General features: G+C 43.8%; 1 protein-coding gene across 1 annotated transcript in view; it reads right to left on the bottom strand.

Moving 5' to 3' along the window:
• Positions 1 to 21,999, bottom strand: part of CPXM2 (carboxypeptidase X, M14 family member 2) — a 114,963-nt gene extending 92,964 nt beyond the window's left edge. The window contains exons 1-2 of the mRNA XM_034776762.1: positions 21,457 to 21,999; positions 11,330 to 11,431 (exon numbers count right to left, since the gene is read on the bottom strand). Coding sequence (XP_034632653.1) covers positions 11,330 to 11,431; positions 21,457 to 21,784 — 430 coding nt within the window. The 5' untranslated portion in view covers positions 21,785 to 21,999. The remainder of the gene's footprint in view (positions 1 to 11,329; positions 11,432 to 21,456) is intronic.
• Positions 22,000 to 23,080: the final 1,081 nt, after the last annotated feature.

The raw sequence follows: 23,080 nt of genomic DNA, 5'->3' as shown, positions 1-23,080 counted from the left end.
AAGAACATGAACTAAGAAGATTACTGCTACATTAGATATTACTCTGGGCCAATAAGGGCCCAAAGACAAAGGATGAAAATGGAAAAGGACCAGGGAGCATATTGTCAAGGACACAGTTAAACTAAGACTTTCAGTCTTATAACATCTAAGCTAATCCAAACAACCACCACTGAATTATTATAGCCTGATCGATGCTTAAATATTTTACCGATATAACTTTACCAAAATAATTATACCAGTAAAAGCGTTTGTGTGGATGCACTTCTACATGTAAAAGGATGACTTTATACCAGTATACTTATTCCCCTTCTCATAGGGGAATAGTTATACCAATATAGTGCATCTTTATATGGATACTGCATCCACACTACGAGGGTTGTATTGCTCCAACTATACTGGTATAGTTAAGTAGGACAACTTTCCAGTGTAGCCATGCTCCAATGCAAGATAGCACACAATTTCCATCATTCAATCAACAACCAAGGAAGGTTTAACACATACCTCTCTTATGAAATTGAGGTCCCGACTGAAAGAACAATGCTTTATCAGAGACTATGTGAAAAATAAAAGAATAAACAAATCTGCCCATCCTGATATCATTATGAAGGCTTAAGTACAAAGTCTGTGCTGCCACAGAAAATTAACATAACACAAAAACCGTCAATTGTTTCTTAATTAGGTAGCCAACATCCCAATCACTAGAAATATGGAATCATTTCCCCTTTATCCAAACTTTTTCTATGCGACTGCTGCCAAAAAACAGCCTTGGTTTCCTTTCTTAAACTGCTCCCATTAGTCTTCAACTGTGCCAGACACAATAAGGAGAATTTCATTTGAGAGTCCCATATTTTTGTCTGAAAGAATGTTTCGTCTCCACTTGACTAAGTGTGACATATATAACATACATAAAGAGCTGTGGCCAGCTTTATGGATTTTTGCTTAGATTCTTCCATCAAGAGCACAGCCTGAACACCAGGCTAAGCACGGAGTACCCCCATGGGGGAAATCACAGGGAAGAGACCCTACCCTCACAGAGTGATTGGCACTGTATACGTGAGACTACAGTGACTCTCATGGCCACATATACATGGATCAGATCTGCGAGTGGTGTAAATTATCCTAGCTCTATTGATTTCAGTGATTTACACTGCTTACGGATGTAGCCCAGGATTTTGATTTTAAATCTGATCCTATTTAGTGGCAAAGAATTATTAACCTTCGTAACCTCTGTTGGTGAGGGAGTATTTTCTAAATCTGTCACACTTGACTGCAAAGCTGAGCCAGAACCAGAAATTGACTCCATTTTCTGATCAATGCTATTTAAAGAGACCCACCTACCACTCATCTTTCAATCAATCAATCTAGGGTCTGGGCTATGGCCAGTTTGAACTTCTTCATATGAAACATATGCTGGAGAGGATACTGAAGCAGATGCACTACCATCTTTTGAAGCAGCAGTCTGAGGTTTGAAAAACTTTGCAGAGAGCAAAATAGGTTCATGTGAGGCGGTCCAGAATGTCTCTGGCAATTGGGATATGGCAGAACAAACTTGAGGAACAAATATCTGACCTTGAATGGGAACTAGATGGTTCTCTTGACCGGTAATGGGATACAGAGTCTTTTGACTATAGGTCATTTTTTTAATTTAACATTAGTTAGTAGCACCTGAAATTCACTTGTGCACATCTGATGCCTCTGGCTGACAATATGAAATGAATCTGAAAACTTAGTTCAGTGCTTAGTACAATACAAAAACGAGCATCACAAGGTGCCCTGATTGCCTCCATAAGATAATCAGAATCCAAAGACTGACTGAATATGGAACCTGAACTGTCTTATCATCTCTAACATATTCTCCTCCGATCAAGATTGAGGCACATTGGCAGGGGAGCATGGAGAGGTACTGAATTACCACGCCACGTGGTGAACCAGTTGATGGATAGAGAATGATAGCATTTAAAACAACACATTGCAGCTGAAAGAAAACATTAAACTATTAAGCATGAAGCAGACACAGGAACTGATATGCTTTAAGCTCATGGCAGGTTATAAATCTCTTTTATATCCAGAATGATGAGTTCAGGTATCTCCAGCTTAACTCAACCACATTGTCTCTCTGATATTTTTATGGCATTTATTAAAGTTTGCATTTACCAAGGAAAACAGGAACAGAAAATATTTCATATGTGCAATGTGACCAAGTCAACACTGCAGGTGCAACTTTTAACACTTCACTTTTGAGCCATCCCTCCCACTCCTTGCCACTTATAAATTCTTGCTTGAGAACGTGCTGCTAACCATAAAGCCCATCAAAGTTTTCCCCATTCATAAGCAGCAGAAAGAATCTGGGGATGGGGGGACAAACTCTATTACAGAACTGTCCCAGGGCTGAGAGAATACAAATAAAACAGTCAGCCAGGAAACACAGCCCTACACCTTGTAACAACGAGCAAGAAGGGTGCATATACCAGCCCCATCCAATCTCTCTCTCTTCCTGAATCAGAAGTAACTTCTATAGGCCAGCAGGGGAAAGAGAGACCAAGGTTAAATGGATGACTATTCAAGGTTAGATAGGTTTATTTACATGAAGTTCTGCCCGTGATTATGCCATCCACAGGTTAGCCTTAGTTCCCCTCTATTCCTCTCCTGCACTGAACCTGACAGTCCTCTGACAATGACTTCTGACTCTCTGGAAGACAGGTTAGCTTAAATACTTGACCTATATACAGAGCAGGTAACAGGAAATATCTAAAATAAGTCCAATTCATCTTAAAATAACTTTTAAAAATTAAAACTTCTGCCCTAAGTTCCAATAATATAAAGGTTAAATTTGTCTGACACTGTAATAAGTACAGATTTTAAAAATAAATCTGCTATTACTATTTCATATGGGATAATGAGAGGCCTGAATAAAAACACATACTCTTCATGAGGAGAGCTATTACTCACACAGTGCATTCAGCGGAAATTCATATGGTTGCAATTTATCTAATTCCAGACTTTGCTTGCTTGCTTAATGACTGGGAAGGAAATCTGTTTGCCTTTTCTTAAATATGTTAGAAGAAACAAATAAATTGGGGTTGGGTTTTTTGTTTTGTTTTTAATTCATTTTCCTGTTAGATTCTTTTCAACCAAGGATTTTTTGTTCAAACCCATCTTTAACATTGTAGTAAAACATCCAAAGTGACTGACTTGGTCAGTGGCCCAAACATATAGGTCACTTGAACATTCTATCAGTTGCATCATGGGATGCAAAGAACTAGCAAAATTTAGCTAGAGAACAACAGGAGGCTGTTTGGATACACCCGGGTACCAAAAAGTAGATATTTTATAGGGCTGTATGAAATGGGAAAACTCACCCAATAGGTAAGTTTCTTTATCACAAAAGCACCCCACGTTTTACAAGCTCTTTAACCCCTGAAAAACGTAAAGAACGTTGAAGAAGTTAGAAGTAAGAGGAAAAGTAACAGTGCAAGAAATAATTAGAATTCTAAGAGTTTGAGGAAACCCAAGCCAGAGATTAAATAAAATGAAACATGGCCCAAACCAAGAAAAGAAGGCCCCAATTTGGCTCAGCCGGGAGAAGAGCATTTCTGGAAAGGAGGAAAGTGGGAGGGGTGTCTTTTGGGAACTAGTCTGCTGGCAGGGACTGGGGATTACTGCTGGAGAAAACAAAACCATGAATGGCATAGGAACTCCACTGAAAAATATACCATTGATGAAGCCATCTGAGTATGGAGCCCAGATCATTCACACCATTCATTCATGCCTTAATCCACCCGTGGAAAGGGCATGCTTTTTAAAGAGCTAAGTAAATTTACCAGCACACTATATCCAGGCCTTCTTGTTCCCACATCCCACTAGTTTTGCTGCTTCTCACAGCAGCCCTTGCCAATCTTTCTGAGGCACTTTGGGTTTCAAACAGCTGCTCACTGTACAGATAGCACTTTGATTTCAACTGCCTCCCCTGCTTAATTATTTCATCCATTACCCACTTCCCCTCCCCGCAGCTATCTGGCTTCAATCTAGAGAAGGGGGAGCCCATTCAGGTTAAATAAGAATTTTTGTTCCAAATTCAAACCAACACCTAGGTTTCATGGTTTCAAAAGTTCAGTTAATGTCTTTTAAATTATTAGTAGTCATCATTTTCACAACCCTCTGAGCTTTCTGGTTACAGAAATGCCAAAATACTACAAGAAAGGTGGAGTTCGCAGCATTTCCAAGCTGATCATAGGGTTGTCCCTTGGTTGGTTCTTAATTGACCTGGCCAGTTTTTGTACCGTCTTGCTGGTTGTGGGTGAAAAGATTTAGTGTGCTGGGTTTTTTTCCTGCCTGGAACCAACGTTCCCTGTAAGCTGCATGCACACACTGCCATGCAGTGATCTTATAACTACTGTGTAAATCATGTAGTTAGGAGTGTGGTCCTGCTTTGTGTGTCGAGCCCTCAACCTGCTGAAACTGCAGTAGCTCCTCTTGGCACTGGGGACCAGGACAGACATGAGGCTCACTATCGAAGAGGGGTAAAGAGTTGGGTAAGGGAGGCAGGGGCTTGTGGAAGGAGATGTGGGGCACCTTCACAGCTGTGGTGGGGGACTGGCCAGTGGTCAGCTTTTCTGCATCTCAGATGCGGCAACCCTCTATCAGAGCAAAGCACTGGAAATCCTGCAAGGAAGCCTGCTCTTATGAGGCTCCCAGCTCATTTTTGCAGACCTAAAAAGTTCCAATAGTTCACACCAGGTTGAGATGAATGTTTCAGCGCTTAGGCACCTTCCCAGTCCAAATGTCTGAACACTGAGGTTCTCCCATCTCTATTCCAGCCTCCTAATTAGGGTCAAAATCTTCTTGCTGATGACTTTAGCCCATCACAGAGCTAGCCCTCTAAGGAGAGACAGATGCCCTGCCTACCTGTGACAGATTTTTGTTAGGGGAGTTTGTTTATATGCACTCCGCAGTAAAAGCCTTTAAGTTGTTGTATAAGTGTTCCTTTCAAAAGGCTGTATTAAAGGGAGAGATACTGCTGTAAAGGTGGGATTCTCCTTGACTGAGCTGTTACTTGGGACCTTAGTGTTACCTCATCCTGGGGGAAACTAAGGCAGGCCTCAGCAGAGTGGGAGCAGTGCCCATTTACACAGTCTTAATGGAGCTCCACATTTTATCCCACACAGCCTCTAAAGGGTGTGACTCCTCCAGGAGGAAAAGAACCGCTGACCCAGGAGATGAAGGGGGGCTTTCTGGCCATGGAAAAGCAAAAGTATTTTGGGGGTTCTGTAGTACTGGCCAGAGGAGGGGAGCTGCCTCTGTCCCCTCTCCCAAGAATAAACACATGTTCTGCTGTTACTGAGCTTGTGCCTGTGTCATCATTCCAGGGACAAAAGCCTCCTCCCTCCATGCAGGTAAGAAACTGGAGCTGTCGGCCTCAGGCCCTCTGACTAACCGATGTCACTTTCTACTCTCATGTACTCCCCAAGTGCCTAGTTCTATCCCTCTAGCTCTTTTATTGCTGCCCAAAGACCTAATCTGGCCCATTCTGTACTACACTACAAGGGCTTGTCTAACATGAACAAATACTCTCTAACTCAGATGTGGAAGGGGAAGAAATCTGACTCTGAATTAGGGAATGAAAGTGAGCAATGAGCACATGGAGGATGGATATTGTGCTATTTTATCTCGGCATTTTTAAGGGGCTGGGTGGTGTTATAACTGCATAACTACCTTTCTGTTTAGTGAGGACTCTGCTGCTAACATTTTTGCTGTGCTTTGAAAAGTTTGTGTTGTTCTCTTTGAAAGAGCCGTGTAGCTTCCTTCTTCCCCAGTAAATAATTGCTTTTTGACTAGCATTCAGAAAGTTACACGGAAGACTGCTACAGCTTATTTGGCAATACCAAAGAATTCAGATCCATTCGCAGAACTGTGCATAGACAATATAAAGGGTCATTACTTACATTGGTTTAGAAAGTGGACCCAAAGGACATTTAAGCGTCACTTTTCCTTTTAACTGCATAATCCTAAACTAGTGCTGAATGCCTGGAGTGGATTTGTGAGTATTTCTATAAGTAAGCTTACTGAGAGTGCTCTGCTGTACTTTGTGGGGTTTTATTTGTTGTTCACAAACACGCACGCATAAGTGCCAATTTATTTGTGAAAAAGGTCTCAGGTCCTGAAAGTTGAATGAATTCCAGTACAAAAGGTTACCATGCAGAAAATTCCTACAGAAAGTGCATTAATCATAATTCGCTAGTCTTCTTTTTTTGTTTTCCAGTTTCATTCCTCCAGTCAGGAAGCAAAAAATACACCCTAGGACTTGCCTGACCAATTACATCCCACAAACACCACATTTTACGGAATAGGTACACCAGAAGCAAACTTGACATAGCTGCTACAATTTATAAGTAACAGGGAACTGTTGGAAGCTTTCAGTGTTACAATATTCCCATATTTTACAAATTTGTCAACTCACCCTAAAATATTCTTGATATTTGGGGTTCTTGGTTTTGCTCAGATGAAGAGTTACCACCATTTTTAGTAATGTTTCAGAGAAGCAGGAAAGAGAAAGTAGGGGCACAAAGTCAGATTCTAAGGGCAGAAGGGACCACCAGATCATCTGATATGACCTCCTGTACATCACAGGCCACCAACACCACTCAGCACACGCACACTAAATCCAACAATCAAAATTAGACCGACATATTACAGCCCACAGGAGACTAGACTGTTATGGCAGAGAATAGGAGGGATCAAGGTGGCCCTGTGCCCGAGGTCCCCCGCATTGGCAGGGAAATAATTAAATGCAATATACACAAAAAATCCTGGCAAGTGACCTGCATCCACACTCTGCAGAGGAAGACAACCTCCCCTTCACCCCCACCCAAAGTCACTGCCATTCTGGCCTAGGGGGAAATTCCGTCCCAACCCCACATATAGTGATCAGTTAGACACTAAGTATGTGAGTAAGAACCAGCCAGCTACGCAACTGAGAGAATGCTCAGTGCCACCTCAAAGCAATGCCCCCCCTCCCCGTCCAATGTCCATCTCCAACTGTGACCACCCCTGATGCTTCAGAGGAAGGAGACAAAAAAATCCCAGAATACATTAGGGGGGAAATTCCTTCCTGACCTCTGCAGGTGGCCAGCTGAAACCCTGAAGCATGAGCTTTTTGGAACATAAGTGAAGCCCCAGGTCTGTTGAGTCCTGGCCCCTACCATCACAAATAACCCCATCATATAATTGCACCCATACATTTGTCCAACTCTCTCTTAAAACAAACCAAGGTTATGGTACTTCTTATTACGAACTCCCCATTAACATAGCCCATGTACTACATGGTAGGGAAGATATTTTTGCCCTTGCAGTACTGGGATGATGCTGTGTCCTTTGGTAAATTTTAATGCCCGTTTCTGTCATTGCCACCACTTCTAGGAATGACATCGCGGTGCCAGAAAAGCTGACCATTTGGTGCTGCTCTCCCTGTGAGAATGGGCAGCAAAGAACTCAGGGAAAGTTAGGCTGGGGGGCCCTCCTGGGATCAGAAAAGCATAATGGTGGTATAAAGTTGTCTTAGCCTCCCTTCGCCCTGGCCTGCAAGTTTTGTGCTACAAGGGTCTGTCAAATTCACCTTATCCTCCTTCAGTTGCCCTACAGGTCACAGCACTGCCTAGAATCCTTGCAGTACCATGTGCTGTGATTCTGCCCTTGAAATATCCTTCCTATCTCCATCCTGTCTCTTTCTACCCCTGAGGTCAAGGTTGCAAGGGGTCCTTGAAAGTCAGCCTTACAGCTGACTTCCACAGTATCTGAGTTGCAGAAATCCTCCCACCAGATGAAATCAGGATTTTAGGGCCCTTTACACCACTCCAGTCTATCTACTCTGGAGCAGCAGTGAGAATCTCGCCCTTCAAATGAGGGATGTGGAAGAGTCTGCGGCTGCAATCCTCACCTGCTGTCAAGGAGCATACAGAGCAACTGGAGGAGAGGTGGAGGTTGTCTGCATAAATGGCTTTAAGTCCTTGTTCCCTAGAGCTCAGGCTGACGATGCGCTGGGCTGGTCTCCCTGCTGCCAAAAACTCCCCAGGTTCCATTAGACAGCCAGGAATCATCAGGACAGAGGGAAGCCCTGGCTACTCTCCTGTTCCCCTGGCCACACCCAATTCATCAGCACCAGGGAATGTGCATGGGATAAGAGCTGCTACTTTGGCTTTACATCTCCAGAAGATCCCCTAGACTAGAGTGAACCTCCCGTGACAGGCTAGGGCAGATTGAAGGCTGCTGCACCAGTAGAGCACCACTGGGATTGTCTGAAATGCAATTTAAGGTTGAGCTTCACCATGCTGGGATGACTGACCTATGAGTTGACTGAGTCTCTTCTAGACATTCCAACATTCAGAAAAATTTGCCTAAGTAATGTTATATTTTTGGCACTGAGAGCTTCTAAATGAAACTTTGGCTTGGAGCATAAAAAAATTTAAAGAACACAAGAAAAGGGTTTTTTTTCTTGTGTACTTCAGAACACCGTGCTCAGGCCAGCCAGCTAAGTGGATGACAACTATCATTCTGTTTGTCCCTGGTAACATTTTACATCATCTATCAATTATGAAAAGAAAGAAAAGGCTGAGAATTTAAGCTCTATTTGCGTGCTGGAGTTGTTAACTGCAGTGTCCCAGTAAATCCATTTTGATTTCCGTAAGTGCAAGCTTACAATACAGTTTACAAAGAAGGATGGGCTTGAGTCAAAATTCAGATTCAAACAACCCCCAAATATTTTGGAGGTTTCAAATCTGATCCTGGATCCGGTATTGAGCTTTGTAGATGCCCCCCCTCACTTTTATGGGATAATCTCAACCCACCATTCAAAAGTTGGGGTGGGGAGAGAAGTTCACAATCCAGAGCTGACATTTGTGGTTTAGGCACATCTACAGTTTTAATATATTTTGAACTTTCCCCCTCATTTGACAGATGTTTTAGGAAGACACTGACAGTAAAGCAAGGCTGTAAAACTGTCAGCGTAATATAGGCTCTCTCTGAAGAAGTGAACATAAATATACTTTAATTGCTGGAAAAGAATGAACTAGTTGGTTTTCAAGTGTTCACATTCCAAAGTGTCATTTCCCAACATGCTGTAGTGAGTCATGCACTCAGATGGTTTACAGTAAAACTCAGTGTTTTAGAGGTAGGAGATACTGGGCCCAGCCCAACACTCCCTACTCAACTTCCATAGAAATCAAGGGGAATGGAGTCAAGGAGGAAGATCGTTTTGTTTCCTGAAGCATAGACAAGGAGGTAAAAGAAATGAGGTTGAGCAGCAATGGATCTGTAGACTCCCTCCAGGACCCTGCTTCAGGGCCAAACAAAATATTGGAAGCCAATCAGAGGTATTGGGGCTGGAGACTCCCCTTAGTCTCCTGCTCAGTCTGAGTTGGGCAGAGCAGTAGGAGCAGTGGGAACAAAACACTTAGCCTTAGTCTCCATGGGGCTGGTGGCTGTAGCAGGTGCCAAGCAGGAGGCCCTCAAGATTCCCCCTGACCCCTTCAGTGGGACCAGGAAAAGCTGAAGATATGCTTCCTGACCCCATGGAAATCACTGAGATTAGTGGGGCTGGAGGCTCCCTCAGGTCTCCTCCATGGGGGTGCATGAAGCAGCTAGGGATGGAAGCCCACACATACCCTCTCCATGGATCCAAGGATCAGGAGAACTGAGAAGCCAGAGAGAGCTAGGGAGCTTACAGTAGTAAAAAGATGGGGAAGGCCCAGGGAGCTACTCTGTCAGTGGCAGGTGGGAAAGAAATTGTCACTGTCTGGAATATCTCCACATACCATCGAACCTTACAATCTGAATAGAGAAATCAGACATAGGAAATGTTATCATTCCCATTTCACATACAGGGAACTGAGGTATGGAGAGGTTAAATGCTTGTCTAGGGCCACATTGCTTGTCTGTGGAAAAGTCAGGAAATGAACCCATATCTCCTGAATTCCAGTTTACTGACTTAACCACAAGACTGTCTTTCCTTTCAAGATACTTGGAGTCTTTGAAATTCACCCATATACAAAATAATCCAAATGATTAAAGCTCCTTTAAATCTAAAATTTGTGAGAATTTCAACTGTACTATTTTTTGTAGCTGGTTCTTCTTCTGGAGAATCAGAGGAATATTAAGTTGATCTTGGTCAAGTCACGCACCACAGATAATTTGCAAACAGCCTATAGGCTGACATATATTCACATAAAACAATTGTTGGACAATTCACATTAATGAAAATCAAAATGTTTGAGTAAGTCACAATGGGAAAAATCTAAATTAATCAGAAACTATTCAATAGAATTGCAATATTTTCCATCTTCATGAATGAGAAGTCACTGAATAGACATACTGAGAAAGAAATTTAGGTTCATACACCTGCACATGAAAATATTTTCAAAACTTTTATTTAAAAAAAACCCACAACTTTTTAAAAACACCTTAGGACTCTGGGAAGCAGGAGCAGAGATCAGATTCATGTTACTCCGGGGCTGGTCTGAATCTCCATGCTAGTAATAGAAGTTCATAGTATGCACATGCTGTCAATTCCCATAAATATAAGGAAGGCTGGATTTCTCAAGATATTATGAAGCCTTTCTCTGCTAGATCATTGATTCAATTCCACCTGAGGTTTGTAATAATTGCAAATCATGACAGCCTGCTGGAGTTTGCTAGCTTTCATGAAATCAACTGGAATATCAGTTCAGATCACAATGGACAAGCATCCATAATACAGAAACCACACTCACAATTAGCATTTGGCTATTCCAGTCTCACATACATTGAGGTGAACCCTCCAGATCAGATTTAAGGCATATTGATATGGCAGAATGGGAAATATTTCACTGTTGCTGTTCCAGAGAGACAGCTCTTAATCTAGCACAATTTTTAAAGCACCAATCTCTTTGTTTTAAATGAAACTATACCTTGTTCTTTTATAAATGATAAAAATATCTTGGGCTTCATTCTCATTTACACTGTGGTGCCATTAAACACACAAAGAGGGATACTTACTGTAAGGGCCCTTTTACTGCTCGAGTGGTGTTAAAAGAGGCCTTAATGGAAATGAGAATTAGGCCCCTTACCTTACATTGTATCTCACTTCATCCACACTAACACGGCGTGGTTCCTTGTCCCCACCTTTTGTTGCACGCTGTGCTAACATAGGTTATTTCAGCACGCCATTTCATAATCAGCACAGCATCTAGACATTTCACAGCACTCTTCAATATCTTTTGTAATTTAATTTAAATGTGACTGGAGAGAGTAGCAGCTAAACCAAGAATTCCAAAAGGTACTTTAGAAACTCTACACGTACTTTCTCTGACGTCTTCATAGACCCTTCGACTTTCATAATCACCATCTGGCATCTTCTCATTCCCTTTCTTGTTTTTCTCACCTTTCTTGTTGCCATTTTTAGCTGTAGGATGAAAAGAAAAACAAGTTTTACTTTTTTTCACTGTCAAATGTATTTAACAATGGCTAATAACTACACAATGAATAAAACAGTTTGCTTCCGTATGATGGCATTCCAATCCTTCCAATGCAGCAGATGTTTAGAATATTCTGTTATGCTTTTCCCAGGTTTGAGAACTATAGAAATATGGGTGCAAGGAATCAGAAGTGTCCTTTTCTGCGCTGCACTACGAAGGAACCAGATATGCATTTCTTTCTTGCACGAATGGAATTCAGTTTTTAATATCTACACATGCGCCAGTGACAGTTTATTGCTCAATCCTCATCATTTGATCAAACATATAAGGGCCCCACCCAACACCTATTGAAGTGAACAGAAAGGCTCCCCTGGACTTCAATGGAGCTGGATCAGACCTTAAAAGGGGTGAGTTTATTTAATCGGCAGTGATCCAACATCTTCACAGACCACCACCAATATTCTCTCCCAAGGCAAGAATGCTCCCAAAGCTGGGGAGCACAAAAGCAGCATTGTTCTGCACTTATATTCTGATGTGTTGCAGTGTCCTCCATACACAACCCTTCTCCTCTCCACATAGTTTATTCCTGCCAGGAGCATGAATAGTATGTTTGGTTGGGTTTGATAGAGGTAATTTGTAAATCAGGAGACAGGCTGACTATGATTATCTGCAGAGAACATTCAACAATCCCATCCCAACAGAAAAGAAGCCTGAAAACACTGTACAAATCTTTATGGCATGTCCCTTCTTAATTGTTTTTAAATATACCCGCACTCTGTTAGGCATTTGATATTAGTGCAGTATCTAGATTGTCCAAGAGTGGTTCTATGGAGAGAATAAAGGGGGAAATTTAGTGCTCTATTTCTCATCTGGCTTTGTGCCACTACAATGATTAATTCTCTTTCTGTCCATGTGTATCTGAGCTGGCCAAATGCTCCGAAGAGCTCTCCACCTGAATTTTAAAATGAACTCATGTCAGCCATGCTTGGACTCCTTTTATGTCTACTTTCCATGAACATCCAGAAAGTGGAATGTTAAGCTCTCACATTCACATATTCATACCAGGAATTATATAGATTATATAGCAATTGATGCTGCTTGACACAACAGAGAGGCACTGCTCATCGGGGCCTTTGCGTGGGACATTAAAATGAGCCAGATAAGTATCTGATGCATCCTTTGAGTACAGGACAGCACATGCACAAGCAGCTCCTCTGTGTGAATGTGACTTAAACTCTGCACTAGACGACAAATCTTCCAGTAGCCTAATTGTCACCGGGACGACGGTCAGGCACCACTTGGGGTTTCAGGTGTATGGGGGGTGAAGTCTCAAAAACTTACCTAACGTTTCCTGAAATTTTACTGAATGATATCAGCTTTGTGAACTAAGTAAATAGCAATTCTGCAGCCTATGAAGAAGCAACAAATTATATAGTAATTTTTACTTTAAATGTCTGGACTGATAAATTGTTAATCGAGGGAAATTTTCCACGATTTCATTGCACTCCAATTTTGGGTTATTTTCTGAAAATCCAGGGAGTTGACTATGTCCCTTTCACAAGCAAGAAGGAGCAAACAGTCCAATGAGCCATCGGGAAGTGAGGGGCAAGTGGTGGAATGTATTTAAGGAGACAGAAGAAGAGGTGTGGGTCCCACAGCTATGTCTGCAGGAATGGAGCCATGAGATATGTTTATGTGGGACTGGAGTGAGGAATAGGGTGAAGTTGGTTGGGGGTGACTAGAAGCAGGGGGTGGCATAGAGGCTGTGGGGGAGCAGGAACTGGAGTTCGGTGGGGGGGGAATTTTTGGGGGGTAGAGTGGGATCGAAGGGTTTGGGGGAGGAGATCCTGACAAATGGAGGAGATTGGGGTAGATGCTCCCGGGGGAGAGTTAAAGGGCCTCAACTGGGTGGGTCAAGGGCGGGGCTGGGGGGATGGGCCTTACCACATCTGATCCTGAGTCACAAAGTTGAATTGTTGGCTGGGGTTGTTGTTTTTCTGATCCATGCCCCCACTCTGTGCTAGCACCCTGTGGTGGCCAGTCTGGGACTTTCAATCTGGCTAGACACCTGGGACTGAACCAGCCTGGAGCCAATCCGTGTCGTCCCAGATGTTGTTAGGCAACAGCAGCAGAGCTTGGGCTCTTGAGTGGGGCCTGGGCAGGCTGCACAGTAAAAAAAGGTCTGGCAATGGTAATGCCATTCCCCAGCCATCCCACCCCCCATCCCCAGAACCAGCATCCCCTCTGCCCCATGGGCAGCATGCACAGAGTCCTAGTGGCAGCGCCACCCCCGCCAGCTGGCACCAGTAGCAGCCTGAGCTACTCCACCACTGCTGTTCTCCAGGGGCATGGGGAGACCACCTACCAGCTTGGCACTGCACTGCCTCTGAGGCTGCAGCAGCAGCTGAATTCCCAGCTGGAGGACAAAATTTTACCGAATGTTTTGGCAGTGAGTGGGGGCTTCATCCTGTTCTGCCCCTGCCTTCCTTGTGGCACCTCTACCTACGTGTCTCATAAAGGAAAAAGACTTCTTCACTACAGGTGCCAGCTTCCTCCAGGCCCCGGGGGTGCCCTGCCCCCACCAATCCCCTTCCCCCAAGCCTCCACCCCACCCCTTCCTGCCCCGCTCCACCCCACCCGCCCCCTTCCGTCAACCCCCCATCTCCACCTTGCCTCTTCCCGCCTCCGCTCTGCCCCAGGCCCCACCACACCTCTTCCCTTAAGCCCCCACCCCCCCTTCCTGCCCAGTTCCACTCCCTCCTCCAAGCGTGCCCCATCCCTGCTCCTCCCCCTCCCCCCAGCACCTGCTGCATGCCGCAGAACAGCTGATCACAGCAGGCAGGATGCACTGGGAGGGAGAGGGAGAAGTTGATTGGCAGGGCCACCGGCAGATGGGAGGTGGGAGTTGGCTGCCGGTGGGTGCTAAACACCCACAATTTTTTTTCTGTAGGTGTTCCAGCTCTGGCGCAACCATGGAATCGGCGCCTATGTTCTTCACGTTTTATACGAATAACCTAATGCTGCTTATATCTTGCTCCCTCACCATAAATTGCTACCTCTCCCTGAGAGAATCAAAGTTCACATGGCTTCTTGAAGTCCTTCTCCCAAACCTTAGAGTTACACTCGTCCAATCAGAGAACAGAAACAATAGCATATGATTTATCTGACCAATCACAACTAAAAAGATCAGGTTGAATTATGAATCTGGGCTACTGGATATTGCTGCCAAACTGTTCATATTCAATCCATCATGCATGCAAATCCTCTCTTATTCTCTTCCAGAAAGTAGTACATTGAAATAATGAATAAACTGGAGCAAATCATAATCCACCACCAGCATTCCAGAAGCAGATTCAGTCTCATGCTTACCTCTCTCAAGTCTATTAAATGAAATCTTGATGTTTTTAAAAAGGCCCTTTTCTCACCTCAGATCAGTTTGGATATAGAACTGTTATCCAAGGTAGTGTGCTAAAACGGGTTGAGTCCTTTCTGAAGGGACATACCCAATGAGAAGTGATGGAAAACTGCATCTTCACCACTAGACCCCTTGCTTGTAAAGTCCCACAAGGATAAGTTCTCTCTCTGCTCCTTTTCAACATCTACAGTCATCCATTAGGTGAACTGATCAAACGGCATGAACTCAAGAGCCAGCAATATGCCTATGGTACATAGGTCTAACTATTCTTCACCACATACAACCACATCACTACCACCAAGATGAGCTGGCTGGCTGAAACTGAATACAAGCAAAACAGTGGTGATGCTGGTGGGCAGAAGGAAGAATTTGGAGGAGTTTGCAGCTACAGCGTATTCTTCTTTGGTTGAAGGTACTCATCCACATTTGGTCAGTTTGGTTCATGATCTAGAATACTCTTGGATTCCTTACTGATGCTAAGTTCTAACAAAGCAACATCTGTGATTAATGCTTTCTATCATCTCTTGTTGGCTAGGAGACTGTCCCATCCTGGCAGATGATGGCCTGACCTCAGCTATTCATGCCTTCACCACTTCTTGGCTGGATGACAGCACTGCAATATACCTGGGCATGAAGCTTTCAGCACTTAGGAAACTCCAACTAGTACAGAACTCTGCAGAGCATCTCCTCAGCAACACAGGCTACCGCAAGAACTTCAGGCTTGTTCTCTACTCTTTACGCTGACTTCCCATAGAATTTCAAATCAAGTTCAAGTCTCAGTCCTTATAGTTGTCCCAGGCCATGGAGCTCCTTGAACATATCTAAAAAACGACCTGAAACTCTGAGTTGAAGACTGTGATCAACAACTACACCCCTCTGGCACAAAGGAAAGTAAATAAAGGTAAAGCTTGTCTGTGCAGGAGACAAAACTCTCTTGGGGGCTGATCTGAGACTTTGGAATAAATTCCCCCAGGAACTAAAGACCATCACAAACTGCATCACCTTCCTATTCAAGTGCAAGGCATCCTTTTTTGACTTGCCTCCCCTAACACACACTGAACAATGTGAATATTTATTTAAAAAACTGACCAAAACAAGACACTCCACTACACATTTGCGCCCCTGGGGAGAGGTTCAGAGAAGAATAAATGAGAGTTATGTAGACATGTTACTTAATGCATTACTGGAAGATGCTCAGATATTACAGCCATGAATGTGGTATAAGAACAGATATAGAATAGAATCTACTGAAGCCAATGGGACTAGTTGATTTCAAAGGGCTTTAGATCAGGTCCTAAACAAGCAAGAATGGAATTAGAAAATACAAATCCACTTGTGATGGGATCTGTCAATCCAACCTCTTACCTTCCAAGGATTACATGGTACAGTTGAATTTATAAGAGTAATAAGGGAGGCAAAGGGCAATATGAGACTGATGTATTGTTATGTAACTCAAGTGTTCGCAAATACTGCTTTAATTAAAAAAAATCATAGCATTATCCTGGACTTTCCCACCTAAAGTCAATGGGAGACTTGCCCATTGACTTGAATGGAAATGGATTTGTACTTACATGAATACTTCACAATGTAAAACAGCTGCATTCAAGCCATCGACAGTAATTAGCTTAAATTAATCAAGTACATGTCATATGCAATTTGCTGGAGCCTTTACACTGTTTTGATTTTAGTCCAACTTTAATTCAAAGTTAGCACTGATCACTAACAGCTGCTCAGCCAAAGGGCAGATCACACATTCCCATTCCTCTGCCTTTCTTCATTCCAGCCAAGATCCCGTCTATTGTTTGCTACAACATATAATTAATCCAACATGCCCCTGCACTCACTGAGCTTCACAAACAAGGAACATTTTATATTTACTGTATGTCCACTGAGTTAATCTTTATTCAATGTATAAGCGTTTGTTCATATATGTAAATATATAAATATATAAATACTTACACCTCCAAACATATTTACAGTTAGATTCATAATTATTAGTTAAGCACCAATCAGTCATGAGCTCAGCACGATCTGTACCTTTATAAGGCCAATTTTTCAAAATTGGGTGTGCAATTCTAGGCACCTACATTTATATTTTGGCACTTATGTAAGTGACTTGGTTTTCAGAGGTGCTGAAAACCAACAGCTTTAATTGATTTTAATGGTACTAATCCACGTAACACTGCACTAGATGGTGTTTTAGATTTAACCTACATAATTGCTGGATCACTCTATAGTGCCTCGGATAGTTATTTTGTGTAGATTATAGACAGAGCTGCTAGTGCCATCTATAGTTAAGGTTCTTCACTACTTCCCAGTATAAGAGCCCCTTTTTCAGTTGCTTATAACTTTGCCAGTCCTTAGGCGTTCGGGCTAAGCTTCAACATGTTGGGTGTCTGCCTTAGGCTGAATTATTTTGGGTAGTTTCAGTAAAAATGTTTCAGACATTCCAGAGCATGAGTAAGAGGAAAATGTGGTTTTTCCCATGTTAAAAATAAAATAAAATCTTATGACAATGTATTTAAGATGTTCTAGCGCCTCCATGCTTTGGAGCAGGGACTTGAAATTTGTCAGGGAGTCACATGGGTGTCGGGAATATGTCCTTTGCTATCACCCTGAAAAAATGCCCAAATATGGCCACGCTATAAGTCTTTGAAAAATTTCAATTCACACATGCTCAGCTGAGACTTCTTAGAGGTTGACAGCTCAATTTCTCTGCACTGAACATGCTCCAGTCCAGGGCTGAAAGGGCTCAGCAGGACTTTCCCTGTAATTGCTTCAGGCTGTGTGGCACCAATCATCAGAACCAAGAACAAGGAAATTGTCCCTCACGCTCTCCTTGCCCACCATGCTGGTGCCCAGGTAGCAAGGAGGAGGAAGTCATCTGACTGAAATGCAGAAGAAACTGGAGCTGGATATGGGAGGAAGTGGGTAGGGTTGGGACAAGGAATACGGTGGGGGATGACTGGGAACCAGGGAGGAAAGAATGAGAGATGGAGACTGGAAGAGGATGCCTGGAAGGAGAGGAGATTGGGAACAACTGGGACCAGCATGGGGATACTGAGACTGGGAGCTTGTGGGGGCAGAGAGACTGGGACTTAGTCACGGAGCCTAGGAGAGAGAAACTGGAATGAGGAGACTGAGACTGGGTAGGTGAGGGGACTGGTACTGTGAGGAGCCAGGGATGAGGGTGTGGACACTAGGATGAGAAACTGGAGGGAGGAACAAGAATGGCACAAGGACAGCGTGGAGGGGACAAGGGCACCAACATTTCTAAGTCTCACCATTCCTCTGCTGTCAACATATGTTTGTGAAATGTGTCTCATATCCCCCTCTAATACTGGTCCACATAGAGGATGACCACCTACTACTGCTGCCAGTTACTCCCTTAGTTCAAGTGGCAGAAGTCTGTGGTAGATCTAAAGGCTCCAGCCCACCTGATAAATCATGTGGGTGTCAATGCAATGCCATAGCATGGAATTTCTGTTTTTACAGTTTGCTTTTTTTTTAAAACCTAGGAAATTACAAAGAAAAACGATGTTAAAAGAACATTAAAAGTTGGGACACCACATTCTCAAAAGTTGAGAAAGCCAGCATCACAGGGTGCGCTGCTTCCCAATCGCCCCCTTGTGGCATGAGGTCACTCTGCAGGCCCCCTTCCATCAATCTCATCCCTCTCCAGGGCTCCCCAACTAAACTCACTTCCCCAGGGCTTTATTTATTTTCCAAAACAACAAACAAAAATGCGAACATTAAGCAGTTACCCTTCGGACCTTAGTCTCTGCCTCTAAGGCTACTGCCAGGCCTCCTGTCTCCAGCAGACCCTGCCATTCCTTCCTTTCTCTGCAGTTCCTTCAACTTCTTCAGACCCTCTGCCTTCCTTCCTTGTACTCTTTATCAGCTAATCCCCATTCAGATGTGCCTCCTTAGTAACTGGGATTGGATGGGCCCAGGCCTCTGGCCATTAAAGGGACAAGCTACCCCGTTACAGCCATTAATTCAGCTCCCCTTGTGCATATGCATTATGAGAGTCTTTAATTACATGATCACATAGTCTTTTTTTCCACAGGACCCCTACCTTATTAACCCCACAGGAGGGACCTGTCCTGGGAATGAATCAGAGTGGTGTAAAGGGCATTGCTGTCTGTAGGACTCTGGCCTCATTTGTTGCAGAAGTTGGAAAGTGTGTGAATGAGGAAGGAGATTGCAGGAAGAGAAGAGAATCAAATTCTATCCCTGCCTCTGCCACAGAGCTAATAATAATAATAATAATATATGGAGATATATACCTATCTCCTAGAACTGGAAGGGACCCTGACAGGACATGAGTCCAGCCCCCTGCCTTCACTAGCAGGACCAATTACTGATTTTGCCCCAGATCCCTCGGTGCCCCCCTCAATGATTGAACTCACAACCCTGGGTTTAGTAGGCCAATGCTCAAACCATTGAGCTATCCCATCCCTCCTGAGTGAGACTGGGCTTTCTGGTGTATGTTTGCAGCTATGCTGCTAGGAAAGTTGGGGTAAAGCCAGTAGGGAGCTTGAAGGCAGTATAGAGCTACAGACCCTCCATGGTCTGGATCTTGGAGAATCAACTGATTTAGTGTTATGAGCTACCTATCACTTCTTCAGTGGACCAAACTTCACCAAGGGAATACTTTTCAGTACATTCTACAAGTGCAAGCATACAAAGTTTCTAGACACCACTTTGGATCAAAGGGGATAATATGGCTGTACATATGTGGGGCTTCTTACATACCTGCTGGAGTCTAGAGGGCTGTGAACTGAACCCTGGACACAAATAGGGTCATTGCACCTCAGGGGGAACCCTCCTGCCTCCCCCCCACACACACACAAAATGGGAGGGGGGTTTGATAGCTGCTTTCAACTACCTGAAAGGGGGTTCCAAAGAGGATGGATCTAGACTGTTCTCAGTGGTACCTGATGACAGAACGAGGAGTAATGGTCTCAGGTTGCAGTTGGGGAGGTTTAGGTTGGATATTAGGAAAAACTTTTTCACTAGGAGGGTGGTGAAGCACTGGAATGGGTTCCCTAGGGAGGTGGTGGAATCTCCTTCCTTAGAGGTTTTTAAGGTCAGGCTTGACAAAGCCCTGGCTGGGATGATTTAGTTGGGAATTGGTCCTACTTTGAGCAGGGGGTTGGACTAGATGACCTCCTGAGGTCCCTTCCAACCCTGATATTCTATGATTCTATGAAAAGCAGTGCATGCACTACCAGGTAATAAGCTGAATCAGCACATCCCAGAGTTACCCTGCCAGTGCCATCTGCTTTTGAACCTTCTGTCTAGCTGCTGATCCCCAGTGGAGCACAGGGTTATAGGTTTCTTGTACCACTGCTATCTTCACCCAGGCAGACTCTCTGCTACTAGGGTCCTCTGCCCTGGGCTGTACCTGCAGCTAAGATCTGCTGGCCCTCTAACAATTTTCAACACTGCAGAAATGGTAAATTTGGGGCATAATGTATAAAAAACTGTTTTCAATTTTTTTCTTGATCAGAAAGTAACTGATTTTTACCAGTTTTACACTTAAACTGCAACCCTTAATTTAATATCACCTATATGCAATTGGGAAGAGTTAATGCCACTATGAAAACCTTACCTCTCCAATTTGCTGTGAGGTGGGTGTCTTTAATTTGCAAATGTTGTGTCATATCCCATAGTATTTAAGGATACAAAATTCCTACTGAAGCCAATGAGAGTTTTGCCTGAGTAAGGGCTGTGGGATTTGGCCCTTAATTTTATAAGATTGTTGCTTACTCCATGAAATAATTTAGATTGCGAATTTCCACCAAAGAAATGAAATAAGACCAGTGCAATCAGAGAATGCCTGTAGAATAAACTGCCACGCCACCTTAGTGTAACTGTGTCGAAATAGAAAGCGCTCTACTGTGCTTACTGACCACAGTTTGGGGAATTATAGTAATGTGTAGGTTTCCAATAGCTTGTCTTCTTCCAGCCAAAGAAATTACATGTAATAACTGAAGTGATGGACGATATGGCTGCCCTTTCATTTATTTATGATATTTATTAGACCCTCCTAATTATTAAAATTAATCCCCCTAGGAACTGATCTCTCTGAAGGAAAATCCCTGTTTACATTTCTTTCATGGGAGAGCTTTAAAGTGAAATCTGACAGTGATTCACCTGTTCAAAGGTGAAGAACATTTAGAGTTAAAATGACCAGAGGTAAAATATGAAATCACCATAAGACAGACAATCAGATTTTACCATGGAGTGAGTCTCTCTTCATTTGATTGCAAAACTTTAGTTTCAAAAACAAGCCAAATGTGAAATATGATAAGAAGGGAAGTTCATGCACCAACTGGAGTCTCATTTGATTAATGAAATGCAGTGTTTTTGAAAGCTCTTAACGTGACAGGTGAGAGGGAAAGGGTAAAAGTGCATGTGAGATTTCCAAAGAGCTGAAAAGCTTGGTGTTAGAAGTTAGTGTGTGTCATCATCACCAGCACATTTATTATTATTACTATCAGTATTAGGCTATTAATTTATGTTAGAAGTCAGAGTCAGTGTGAGACTCAGCAGAGCTCTGAAAGTTAGGAAGAAGAGGTGGAAAGTTACCTGGTGGAATCTCGAGAATGGATTTTTCTTTTTTGTTGCCTTTCTTCTGTTTTAACTCTTTCTTGCCCAGTCTGAACCTTGGGGGCTCCTCTGCCTCTGCAACGGGGGCTGTTTCTTCCTGTCCAGGTTGCTCTGTGAAAAGGGAAAATTCCTCATCAGGACCTGGATAGGAATAATAATGATCCCTGTTTATAATCTCCTGCAGGTAATAATCCTGATCCTCCACAGGCAAAGCCTGGGATAAATCCCCAAGCAGTGCTAGCCCAAAGGCACAGAGAGCAAGACAGAGCTGAGACGAACAGGAGCCTTTCTTGCTAAGAGAAATCATTTTTTTAAAGCTGCACAAAAACTCCACTCTGAGTCCCAGATCCTTATTCAGCAGATAGGAAAAACAGCAAGCTGTGGTCACTGGTGAATTCCAGGACTTGTGTAGGGATAAAGAGTCCAGTCTGTGATAAATGCTTCTGCATTAGACTAGTTTGCAAAAGTTGCAAGGAGTGCAGTGAGAGAGAGGGTTGAGGAGGGAGGGAGGCAGGAGCCCGAGGTGCATGTGATCATAGGACTCACCAGCCAGACACATATACAGACACACAGGGGGAAGAGAGAGAGCTCTGCTCTGCCAGCACTTGGCAGGTGTGACTCTCCAGAACACTCTGTCTTGTTTTCTTTCTTGCTTTCTATTTCCCTCTCTTTCTTTCACTGCAAAAACCAGGGTTACAAGACACAGTTTTCAGCTCAATGTCTTGGCTTGTGTAACTCTTCCGTGAGGTGGTGTTGGCAGCAATGGGGGTCAGGTTCAATATCTAGGGGTTCCTCTTAAAAATGAGAAACAGACCTGGTTCAAGCCCCTACCCAGTAATCTGGGAAAACTAAACACTACCCCCGGGCACATCTAAGAGTATGTCTACACTACCCGCCGGATCGGTGGACAGCGATCAATCCAGCGGGGGTCGATTTATCGCGTCTAGTCTAGACATGATAAATCGACCCCTGCGCGCTCTCCCGTCGACTCCTGTACTCCACCACCGCAAGAAGCGCAGGCTGAGTCGACGGGGGAGCGGCAGGGGTCGATTTATCATGTCTAGACTAGAAGACACCATGGTAAGTCGATCTAAGTACGTTGACTTCAGCCACCTTATTCACGTAGCTAAGTTGCGTAATTCAGATCGATCCCTCCCCCACCCCCAGTGTAGACCAGGCCTAAGAGGCAATAATTCCCCACTCACAAGCCCTGAGTCTGTGTATAACAAAAGAAAAGTTTTATTAGAAGGAACCCAGAATTAATTTGGGAAAACACTGAAACAAATTATTCAAAAGGATGTAAACCATAAACAAACACTAGGGTTACCATACGTCCGGTTTTTCCCGGACATGTCCGGCTTTTCGGTAATCAAACCCCCGTCCGGGGGGAATTGCCAAAAAGCTGAACATGTCCGGGAAAAATACCGGCCGGGCACTTCCTCTCCTGTGGCTGCTCTGCTCCTCCCCGGACTCAGACTTCGGCTCTGTTTAAGAGCCAAGCTGCCCGAGCCAGCGCTACCGGCTTCGGGCAGCCCCCGTACCTCCGGACCCTGCGCCGCCGGAGCAGAGCAGCTGGAGCCGGGGAGGAGAAGTGCCCAGCCGG

This window comes from Trachemys scripta, chromosome 7 (genome assembly GCF_013100865.1).
Source record: "Trachemys scripta elegans isolate TJP31775 chromosome 7, CAS_Tse_1.0, whole genome shotgun sequence".
Classification (NCBI taxonomy): Eukaryota; Metazoa; Chordata; order Testudines; family Emydidae; genus Trachemys; species Trachemys scripta.
This window is presented reverse-complemented; position numbering and strand designations above follow the sequence as displayed.